The sequence below is a fragment of the Cyclopterus lumpus genome, chromosome 23 (assembly GCF_009769545.1).
Source record: "Cyclopterus lumpus isolate fCycLum1 chromosome 23, fCycLum1.pri, whole genome shotgun sequence".
Lineage (NCBI taxonomy): Eukaryota > Metazoa > Chordata > Actinopteri > Perciformes > Cyclopteridae > Cyclopterus > Cyclopterus lumpus.
The window spans coordinates 13,791,822-13,803,625 of NC_046988.1; the positions used below are offsets into that span (position 1 = coordinate 13,791,822).

General features: G+C 48.0%; 1 protein-coding gene across 4 annotated transcripts in view; it reads right to left on the reverse strand.

Moving 5' to 3' along the window:
* apaf1 (apoptotic peptidase activating factor 1) overlaps window positions 1-9,875 on the reverse strand; it is a 33,672-nt gene extending 23,797 nt beyond the window's left edge. The window contains exons 1-21 of one of the 4 annotated variants that reach the window (XM_034526090.1): window positions 9,694-9,874; window positions 8,868-9,041; window positions 8,318-8,507; window positions 7,935-8,132; window positions 7,629-7,818; window positions 7,076-7,188; window positions 6,817-6,948; window positions 6,336-6,574; window positions 5,984-6,151; window positions 5,760-5,891; window positions 5,530-5,643; window positions 5,258-5,442; window positions 4,735-4,861; window positions 4,517-4,642; window positions 4,296-4,436; window positions 3,801-3,926; window positions 3,540-3,686; window positions 2,866-2,994; window positions 2,616-2,741; window positions 2,070-2,189; window positions 1,857-1,982 (exon numbers count right to left, since the gene is read on the reverse strand). In XM_034526090.1, coding sequence (XP_034381981.1) covers window positions 1,857-1,982; window positions 2,070-2,189; window positions 2,616-2,741; window positions 2,866-2,994; window positions 3,540-3,686; window positions 3,801-3,926; window positions 4,296-4,436; window positions 4,517-4,642; window positions 4,735-4,861; window positions 5,258-5,442; window positions 5,530-5,643; window positions 5,760-5,891; window positions 5,984-6,151; window positions 6,336-6,574; window positions 6,817-6,948; window positions 7,076-7,188; window positions 7,629-7,818; window positions 7,935-8,132; window positions 8,318-8,507; window positions 8,868-9,011 — 2,973 coding nt within the window. In that variant the 5' untranslated portion in view covers window positions 9,012-9,041; window positions 9,694-9,874. Of the gene's footprint in view, window positions 1-1,856; window positions 1,983-2,069; window positions 2,190-2,615; window positions 2,742-2,865; window positions 2,995-3,539; window positions 3,687-3,800; window positions 3,927-4,295; window positions 4,437-4,516; window positions 4,643-4,734; window positions 4,862-5,204; window positions 5,443-5,529; window positions 5,644-5,759; window positions 5,892-5,983; window positions 6,152-6,335; window positions 6,575-6,816; window positions 6,949-7,075; window positions 7,189-7,628; window positions 7,819-7,934; window positions 8,133-8,317; window positions 8,508-8,867; window positions 9,050-9,693 lie in introns of those variants that run through there. The other 3 variants (XM_034526089.1, XM_034526091.1, XM_034526092.1) reach the window with 3 other exon arrangements.
* Between the last annotated feature and the right edge of the window lie 1,929 nt (window positions 9,876-11,804).

An 11,804-nucleotide genomic window follows, 5' to 3' on the forward strand; every position in this document is an offset into this window, starting at 1 on the left:
CACACACACACACACACCTCATTCAGCGACACATACACACACACCTCATTCAGCGACACACACACACACACACACACACCTCATTCAGCGACACACACACACACCTCATTCAGCGACACACACACACACCTCATTCAGCGACACACACACACCTCATTCAGCGACACACACACACACACACACACACACCTCATTCAGCGACACACACACACACACACCTCATTCAGCGACACACACACACACACACACACCTCATTCAGCGACACATACACACACACACACCTCATTCAGCGACACACACACACCTCATTCAGCGACACACACACACACCTCATTCAGCGACACACACACACACACACACACACCTCATTCAGCGACACACACACACACACCTCATTCAGCGACACACACACCTCATTCAGCGACACACACACACACACACACACACCTCATGCAGCCACATACACACACACACACATACACACACACACCTCATTCAGCGACACACACACAAACACACCTCATTCAGCGACACACACACACACACACACACACACACCTCATTCAGCGACACACACACACACCTCATTTAGCGACACACACACACACACCTCATTTAGCGACACACACACACACACACACCTCATTCAGCGACACACACACACACACACACACCTCATGCAGCCACACACACACACACACACACACAAACCTCATTCAGCCACACACAAACCTCATTCAGCCACACACACACACACCTCATTTAGCGACACACACACACACACACCTCATTCAGCGACACACACACAAACACACCTCATTCAGCGACACACACACACACACACACCTCATGCAGCCACACACACAAACCTCATTCAGCGACACACACACACACAAACCTCATTCAGCGACACACACACAAACACACCTCATGCAGCCACACACACACACAAACCTCATTCAGCGACACACACACAAACACACCTCATTCAGCGACACACACACAAACACACCTCATTCAGCGACACACACACAAACACACCTCATTTAGCGACACACACACACAAATACACCTCATTCAGCGACACACGCACACACACACACACACCTCATGCAGCCACACACACAAACCTCATTCAGCAACACACACACACCTCATTCAGCGACACACACACACACACCTCATTCAGCGACACACACACACCTCATTCAGCGACACACACACACCTCATTCAGCGACACACACACACACACACACACAAACCTCATGCAGCCACACACACACACAAACCTCATTCAGCGACAAACACACACCTCATTCAGCGACACACACACACACACACACCTCATTCAGCCACACACACCTCATTCAGCGACACACATCTCATTCAGCGACACACACACACAAACCTCATTAAGCCACACACAAACCTCATTCAGCCACACACACACACCTCATTCAGCGACACACACACACACCCACCTCATTCAGCAACACACACACAAACCTCATTCAGCCACACACACACACACACACACACACAATGTGTGACAACACAACTACTGACAACACGGTCTATGTAGATATAAACAGCTCATTATAAGCTTATATATAACACAACAATTGGTAGTTTAAAGAGATTATATAATGATAAAAACATGGTTATTAATATTATTCTCAGTTTCTGCCTTGATCCGACACACTGCTCCTTTAAGAAGTGCTGGATGAGATGTTGATAGATACCGTTGTTAATTGTTTTACAGTCCAAAGACGTAATAAAATGTGCATTGCTTGATGAACATTGCCGTCACACTCTCACACACACACACACACGCCAGTCTCGATGTGTCTCTACCTGCACGGTGCCGTCTTCCTGGCCCAGGGCCACAGCGGAGGGCCGTCTGCACATGCACGTGCAGCGGATCCTGGACGACTTCTCCTCCGACTGGAACAGCACCGATCCCGTCCGGCCATCACGGACCTGACACACACACACACACACAGTTTCCCATGACACCTTGATGAAGGCACCATCATTGCACAGCGATACTCGGCCCTTCCAGCTCACCTGCAGCCGGTTGCAGTAGTCTGCGGCCGACACCACGATCGCGTCCTCGTTGAAGAGGACGTCGGAGTCTCTTTTCAGGCAGACGGCCGAGGAGGTGTGCACCTTCTTAGTCTCCCACAGCTGGGAGAAAACACGGGAGCGTTATATATTTACATTATATTTACATTTACATTATATTGCGTCTCCACCCCCCACTATGATGGTGGGCTTTTAATCCACCTCCCATTAGTTCTTACTCTTTTAACAACTCGTCTTTGATTTCGTGATTTATTCTTCTTCTTTTCTTTTTAATACTGCAATAGTTCAAAACTCTGGTTTTGAAAAAGTGATGCAAAATAATGATAATCTAGATGAAATTCTGGAGCCTAAAAAGCAGTTTGTGCAGAATTCTGCTGCAGCTTCGCATAAAAAATATTATTATTAAAATAATAAAATAAAGTTTCATAGAGAATTTGCACCAAAAGTGAGGAAACAGAGAGCAGTTAGTCAACCTGTGACGCTCCGTGTGAGACAGAGCACATCTTACACACACACACACACACACACCCTGACAGTCTGGTCGTCGGAGCAGGAGAGCAGCTGTGAGCCGTCAGCAGAGAACTGGACACGCTGCACCCAACTCAGGTGACCACTGCAGTCGGCCATCTTCTTATTGGCCTCCAAGTCCCACAGCTGGAAGACACACACACACACACACACACACACACAAAAAAGAGATTATATATATATTACATCATGAAAAAAAAGATACTACATTTATTGTGTGATTGTGTGTGTGCTAGTATGCCCCGCACACCTCCACAGTGTAGTTTGAGAGCGCAATCGCCAGCAGGTTACTGGTAGGGCAGGCGTGGCAGTATTGCACCGTGCTCAGGCGATTCGTTCTGATCTCCAACAACATCTCCGACGTCTCCACGTCGAACACCTGAGAAGCAGAGACACACACACACACACACACACACACACACACACCTTCTTACTTGTGCAATAAAATGTGGGTTCACCCACTTTTAAGGCGATAATTAGTCCTGTTCACACAAGAGCTCGACCAATACTAGCTTTTTTGAGGCCAATATCAATATTTGACCGTTTTTAACAAACATACCATTAAATAAATCTATCATCAGCGCTCCCTGGTGGACAAACTGTGCAACGGCAACACCGTTTCTAAAGGACCTCAAATACATCTTTGGCTTTTCTGTACTGCAATTTATCAACGCCAATATAACTGTGATGCGTCAGGCACACCAAAATAATAACGACATCTACTATAAATTAACGTTGTATGTATTGAACATATATTTAAAATCTTGAGACTCTCTGGAAGACAAAGTGACAAACAGCCTCTCCCCCCAGTCTCCTTTTCATCTGCACATCCAAACCACTTACACCCTCTTTATCACACATAACTTCCCACGCACAGCTCCACTCGTTCCAATCCGATTACACCCTTTCAAAGTAAAAGCTCACCAGAGCGGCGTTCCTGGCCGCGCATACGATGCGCTTGCCGTCCGCGGTCCAGGTGCTGCACTTGACGAGGACGTCCTCGTCACTCTCCGCAAACACGTCGCTCACGCTGATCGTCTTCCACTCGTTGGCGGACGCCACCTGGAACAGCTGCAGGCGCACACACACACACACACACACACACACACGTGGTTAGTTGCCCAAATACCGAGTGTGCATTAGTACTTAGCTGTAAGGACGTTGGTCTAGTGTCGCGGAGGTCACCTTCACGGTGCCGTCGTTGGAGGACGTGGACACGTAGGTGTCATCGGGGGAGAAACAGCAGTGGTTGACCGGCTTAAAGTGGCCAAACATGGTGTTCTGGGAGGACGGTTTGTTGAGGTTCCACAGCTGTGGAAGAAGAGAGGAAGAGAGAGGTAATTCACCCTGTGAGTGACGGCAAAAAGAGGAAGAGGAAGCAACAGTTTTCCTTTTCTTTCTTTCTATTCGATGTATATAGTTAATGTTACCACGGCCCTGAGAGGGAAAGCAAATACAGAAATGGGCTGCAAATAAAAAGGACAACACAACAACAAAATACTTTTTAAAAAACAGAACCAAATAATACAGAAACGCTGCCAGAGACGTGTTTGGTTGCGTTCTCTGCAGCGTATTATTATACTCAGAAGGACGGAGACATGGCACTCAACGAAGGGAAGGGACATTTATGGAAAAATTGGAGCTTTCAAGGTCTGAAAAAACAAAAACACACTCGCCTACCTTGACATTCAGGAAGTTGTCGTTGGAGCAGGTGGCCAGCAGGAGGCTCCGCGTGGTGTTGGTGAACTGACAGTGGTTGACCTGCTCCTCGTGCTCCTCCTCAAAGACCCGGAGCAGGATGGCCCTCTCCACGTTCCACACCTGCAGAGAGAGAAGCGCCGCTTCAAGACTTTGACGACTTTGCGTGCACTTTCCTTTTTGCGCGTTTGCGGGGGCCTGACCTTGACTTTCCTGTCGCTGGAGCAGGTTGCTAGGAGACGGTCGTCGGGGGAGAAGGCACAGCAGAGCACCTCGTCGTCGTGCGCCTGGATCTCTGCGAGCTTCTCACCGGAGGTGCTTTTAAACACCTGAGAGGGGAAGCGGCGACACAACGATGTGCATCTTCTTCCAAGTAAAAGGATCAGAATGTCACCGAGCTATGAAAGTGCCGCTTCGCTACCTTGAGCGTCTTGCTGGCTCCACTGGAGGCGATCTTGGCTCCGTCTTGGGAGAAGCAGGCGGAGTAGATGGAGCCCTGGTGGGGGTGGATCACCAGACGGGACAGGCTCTCGACGCTGCTCTTATTCCTGTGCAAAAAGCCATAATCTTGAATTGTATTTCTATAATAAAGGCTGAATAAAAAGCTTGTATACAGGTTATGGATCTGTTTTCTAGAACTATTTATCCCTCTGAAATCAGAGAATCTGTTTCCATTTCCTAATTTAAGATGAATTGTCATCCATGTTTTTCACGCAATAACTGTCCACGTTTCCGTGAAAATGAGTTTTTGTCTGCTAATTTACAAGATGACACACATTGGCCATTAATTGCAACAGAATAATGAAACCAATTAGCTTTTATCTCAATACAGCTGCAGAAATCTTACACATAACACATCTATAAAATGCACAACAAGGCCTATGGCCATACTTTATTGTAACTTCACAGAGCACCGCGGTAAACAGATGTGCTTGCTTGCGTACAGCCACTCAAAGTAGAGTTTCCCCGTGCCGGCCTGGTCCCGGGCCTGCAGCAGAGCCTGTCTGTAGACCTCGGACGTGTGCGGCTGCGACAGAGCCAGCTGCACCACGTCGGGGAAAGGACGCTGCTCCAGCTGGTGGCCGCTCAGAGACAGAAACTCCTGGAACTGACTCCGCACCTCACAGTTCTAGGGGAACGAAGAAAAGAAAATAAGTCCGCCGCAAGAAACTCGTCGGGGCACAGCTATTCTTCCCGGGGCACACAATTTAGAAACCTCTTTGTCCAGGATGGGTCCGTACTCCACATAGTCGTTGATGAGGAAAGCCGGACCCATCAACTGGGCCTTGGTGCTGACCCAGTCCAGAGAAAACATGAGCGAGTAGAGCTCCTAGTCAGGAGGAGGAGACGGAATGAGACACGATTAGCAAAAAAGAAAAAGGACCATAAGTAATGTGGAGTCAGTATACGTGTGTGTGTGTGTGTGTGTGTGTGTGTGTGTGTTACCTGGAAGAGGTTGGCTTTGGCCATGTGGTAGGTCAGAAATCTGATCCAGTAGAGACAGTCCTCATCTCCTGAGGTGGGGGGGCCATCTCTGTAGTGCTGCTGGTACTGATGCACCACCTTTTTGTGGAGGCTCTGAAACACAAAATAGAAATGTACACGTCTGCCCACTGAAACCCCCCCCCCAAAAAAAAAGAAGGACTGCAGTCCAACAGTTGGGGGCTCACCTCCAGCTGGGTGCGATTCTGCTCAACCAGGAAGTCCAGCTGGAGGTCATGGAGGTAGTACAGGTAGGGCTTGTTGTGACTGTCCACAAAGAGCAGAGACTTGTTGACAAACTCCTCGAGAATGTCCTCCACCTCCTCCGGCTCCAGCTCCCACAGAACAGACAGCACCTGGAAAAGAGGAATCACACGGTAGGTGATCTTTGGATCCTTGTTTTTAAATTTCTATTAAAAAGCATCCAGATAATAAAAGTCCAAGCACGGGCAAGGCCAGTTATTCCTGCGCAGACAGTAAACAACAACAATGTACTGTAGCACTAAGTGAAGAGCGTTGCTCTTGTTGCTGCGGCCGAACCTTGGCGGGGACTCTGATGTCCTTCTCTAGCACGGTCAGGTCCTTGTAGAGTTCTCGATGTTCATCGGGGAGGACTTCGATGCTCGCCGCCATGGCTTGGTCGAGGGCGTCGTAGTCGTAAGACGACGACTTCCTGATGCGCTTGAACTGCTTCTGCTGCAACTGGCGGAGGTAGTAAGGCCAGCGGTTGGGTTTCTCTTTGAGCAGAGCCCCGATCAGGGACACCACCAGTGGGGAACCTGAGACGATGGCACAGAGAATCAGACGTGTGTGTGTGTGTGTGTGCTAGACAACATAAGTCATATTTTCTGACGCTGTTAAACGGTCATTTAGAACACACACACACACACACACACACACACACACACACACACACACACACACACACACACACACACACACACACACACACACACACACACACACACACACACACACACACACACACGATTGCATGTAAAGACTGTTTCAGTTTCCAGACCTTTGCATTCTCTGACGATGCTGCGAGCTTCCTCAGGAAGTCCGTGGAGTTTGGTGTTCGTGTACAGGGCGAGGATCTCCATCCCCTTGTTCTCATCCAGACCACTCTCCACTTCCACCTCGTATATGGCGCCTACACAATAAAGCATACATTTTTGGGGAGGCACAGGAGTTTTTTCAGTGTTCATAAAAAAAATACGGTTTAATTCATTCAAGTGTGCATGTGTACGGTGTCCATGGGAGGTGAAAAGGGCACATACCACTAACAGAGTTAGTGAGGCTTCTGTTCCTGGTGGTCAAAAGTATCCGACAGTGGAGATCAAACGCTTTCAGCACTGTACTGTCCCAGATGTCATCTAGAATCAGCAGAGCTCTGAAGGCCAAACAGAAACAGACAAGTAGTCAGAGACACGGAAACTATGAAGCGGATTATCACACACGGGAGGTTGAGCTCTGTCGGCGTAATGCCATCCTCATGTTTTCTCATCCTTTTTTAACACCTTTCAATGTTATAATTTAGCTTTTTTCCAAATGGTACACATACCTTCCTTCTTCATATATCTTGTTATTTCAACAAATTGTGCAGAAAACACGGCAAATTAATTTATATGCTTGTGGATAACTGTCTAAAATAAAATAAAAGGGGTGGTATCAAGTTGTTGTCGTACCATATTGCTTTTTGTTTTGCATTTATCGCATTAATTACTGCTGTGTCATCATTCCATGCTTAAAATCAAGAAGCCCTTTGCGTTGAGGCCGGAGTCGAACAACATTAACATGAATCCGATCATGTGGATGTGAACATATAGCAACCTCGGGTATCTGCGCAGCATCAGGAAGCGCAGGCGCTCCTTGGCCTCGTCCAGAGTGTTGGGGGTCCGGTGGAGGGACTGGGAGTCGAGGCTCTGCTCCAGGCGGAAACACAATAACTGGATCTTCACCAGCAAGTCCGGTTTGTCCAGCTGGCCGATGGACAGCCAGTGGATTCCGCCGGGAAAGCACTCTGAGGATGGAGGGAGAGGAGAATGAACTACTCTTTTCTTCTTTTTTTTAGGGTTTCAAAGATGATCCCGATGATAGCTAGTGTTAGGCAGCGTCAGTCGGTGAAAGATTATTCACCTTCGAGGAGTCCGTGGTGTCTGGCGGCCTCGGCAGCCAGAACGGATTTGCCCGAGCCAGCCATGCCGAAGACGGTGACCCAGCCCGGCTCCTTCTGCAGCCGGTAGAGTTTCTCCCGGACGCGGTTCACGAGCTCCGGTCTGCTGACAAACACCACGGGCCTCTGTGGCACGCCGCCTTCACTGAGCACCGCCTGGACTGTCGAGACGAACAGGAAAAGGGATTAAGAACAAGTCGAAAGCATGAATGTAATAAAAAAAAAAAAAAAAGGTGTTGACGTTTTCAGCCTTCCACGTGAATAAAATGGCATTGATGTTGAGGAGCCTGATACTTTCTTTTTTTCGCACAGACATCCCAAATATTTCCACACCAGAAACACCCACCGTGAGGTGTGCAGCAATCAGAGAGGCGGAAATGTGCCTCAGGTAACACGCGGGGCAGGTCACGGTGAAGCAGATTAGCCAAATCATTGTAAGCCTCCTTGACCATTGCATTGTAGAAGGAGATGTAGGCACGGTTGTCCTTCCTGAGCAGCAGCTCCAGCAGGGCCACAGCCTGATCCTTCCTGGTGGGCTGGAGAGAGAGAGAGACGGAGGGAGAGAGAGAGAGAGAGAGAGAGACACACACACACATACATTTCATAAGATGCATTTTACATGTAAACATGCATTATTTGCCATATTTAAGAGAGAAATGCATTTTAGTTTTTAACGGTATGTACAGTACAACGATGTACAGAAATATCTGATACAATAAAAGTATGAAAACCTAGAACTGGCGTGCACAACACGCCAATTTCTACTTTAGGTACCTGAAAATAGATTAATTAAATAACAGTGGGCAAAAAAATTATTTAAAAAATTCACAACCAAATAATGATTTTCCACTGTAATACTTTCTCCTTCACCTTCCCCACCTTAAGCAGAGGCTCACCTGGGTCCGGATCCTCTCCTCCTCGTCCACAGTCAGCACACCATCACTGACCATGTGGTCCATCAGGTAGGAGGGCTTGATGTCCTGCTCCAGCCTGTGGCGAGAGCGCAGCAGACAGCTCCGCGCCCCTTCCTCCAACGCCATCTCTGCACGACAGGCCGACCATGCAGGATCCTGTGGCACTGCAAAATCAGAGAGGACCACAGGCTACACACACACTGCAGAGCCTGTGTTAAAACCGTTTTCTGGGAAGGGTCTTTCTGGAACATGCAGGAATGTCTCCCGTTCAACCACGAGAGCATGAATGAGATCTTCTACTGTGTGCTTTTTAAAATTTTTTTATATCTACTCTGATTGGGAGAAACATTGCTTTACGCACCACACCTTACTGTCATGCTATGGCAGGAAATAGAGCTCCCCAATGTGATGCCACACATCTACAACACCATTCTATGCCGTCTTATTAAATTTCCCTAACTTATGTTGCGTCGCGGTGGTCTAAAAACATGTTCGGATTAATTCAAACACTTTTATTTTTAAAATGTACAAAAAGACGAACCCGGAAGATCCTAAAAGTGAAACTACAAGAGCTTATCAGCTGTTCACAGAAGCCCATACATAACAAGGTAAATCTCTCCAGGTACTTTTTACACAGCTCTGCAGGCCCTGTCACTCAATGTGAAACCGCATACACATGCCGACTCTTCTCCTTCGGCCACATTAGACTGACACACATTTAAATACTTGTCTCGACAAGTTCACTTCTCTCACCCTGACATGCTGGTAAATTAGACAAAGAAGAAAGTAGCCCCCGGTAGATACTTACGGACGTCTTTTTTTTTCCTTGCCGAGGAACTTAAAGTTACGTGTTAAAACTGTATATAGTTGTACGTTCTCAAAAAAAATCCAGTGTATGAAAAAGCAACGTATTTCTCTGTGAACGTTGTGCTACACGCCCTATTTCTTTTTTTTAAAGAAGAGAGCTTCCTGGTTCACAACGAAAACAACAACCCCTCCCGGTGTGGAGCAGCCAATGGCGGGGCGAGGTTTGAACCATGTGACTGGTGAGGTCACGCGTTTCGCGAATGTGTAACTAGGCAAAGTGATGCTGCATTCACTGACTCCTCGCCTGCTCGGAAACAAGGCGTCTGCTCATTTGTATGCCTTTTTTTCCGCCTTTTACTCATTTGCAACTAGTTTAACCAAATGTTGTTGTGATTAGCGCCTCGATGCTTTCCGTGAGCTAAATTTCACATTGTTTGGTAATCCAAAAAGTGTAAATTTTTGTTTGTAACTCTTATATTGCAAGGTGTTTGGACTACATGTGAAGGTAACATTACTGCCTAGTGACAGCCACTGATAAGATACTACTAAATATGGTAACACAACGGCAAGTTTAGCTTTTCTTTTTGTAAAGCTAGACAATATAATCACTGAGAATTTCCTATGATAGTGTCCAATTCACTAACATTTCCTTTTGTTAAATTACCCTCATGTTGCCTATTTAAAAATGTGCATGTTGAAGGCTCGATACAAAATTCTGAGCATATCTAGTGCCTCCACACAGCTCTCAATATGGAGACTACTGATATGGTGGTTATGAGAGCAGATCATAGATGATCGCTGACAACACACAAAGAGGGAGAGTGATTTTTAATTCTCTGTTCTGGTCGACATTACTCCTCTTATTCTTCCATCCATCCATCCATTATCACCCGCTTATCCGGGGTCGGGTCGCGGTGGCAGCAGGTTCAGCAGGCCGACCCAGGCTTCCCTCTCACCCGCAACACTTTCCAGCTCATTCTGGGGGATCCCGAGGCGTTCCAAGGCCAGCCGGGAGATATAATCCCTCAGCGTGTCCTCGGTCTTCCCCGGGGCCTCCTACCAGTTGGACGTGCCCGGAAAACCTCTAATGGGAGGCGTCCAGGAGGGATCATGACTAGATGGCCGAACCACCTCAGCTGACTCCTTACGACACGAAGGAGCAGCGACTCGACTCCAAGCTCCCCCCCTGATGTCCAAGCTCCTTACCCTATCTCTAAGGCTGAGCCCGGCCACCCTACGGAGGAAGCTCATTTCGGCCGCTTGTATCCGAGATCTGCTCCCAGGCACCCCCTTACCCTCTAGCCGTCTCTTTAACCTTTCCCGCCCGGAAAGAGAGGCTATGGAGAGCTACATCCACGACTCCCTAGCAAACGGTTTTATCCGACTCTCCTCCTCCCCTGTTGGAGCGGGGTTCTTCTTTGTAGGCAAGAAGGACCGCATGCTACGCCCCTGCATCGATTACCGTGGTCTTAATGAGATCACCGTTAAAAACAAATACCCTCTCCCTCTCATTGACCCTGCCTTTGAGCCCCTCCTCAAGGCCACTGTGTTCTCCAAACTGGACCTCCGTAATGCCTACCACCTCATTCGGATCCGGGAGGGAGATGAATGGAAAACAGCCTTCAACACCCCCCTGGGCCATTTCGAGTACCTTGTCATGCCTTTCGGCCTCACCAATGCCCCTGCAGTTTTCCAAACCTTAATCAATGATGTCCTCCGTGATATGCTCAACCGTTTCATCTTTGTTTACCTGGATGATATCCTCATCTTCTCCCGCAACATGGAGGAACACACCCAACATGTCAGGCTGGTGTTGCGCCGGCTACTGGAGAACAAGCTTTTCGTCAAGGCTGAGAAATGTGAGTTCCATGTGACCACCGTCCAATTCCTTGGCTTCGTCATTCAGCAGGGCCAGGTGAAGGCAGATCCAGCAAAGATTCAGGCAGTGGTGGAGTGGCCCACGCCAACCAATCGCAAACAGCTACAGCGGTTCCTTGGTTTGGCTAATTTCTACAGAAGATTCATCCGAGACTACAGCAAAGTAGCTGTTCCCCTCACGCAACTCACATCCACTGTCTCCTCATTTTCTTGGACTCCGGAGGCAGACTCTGC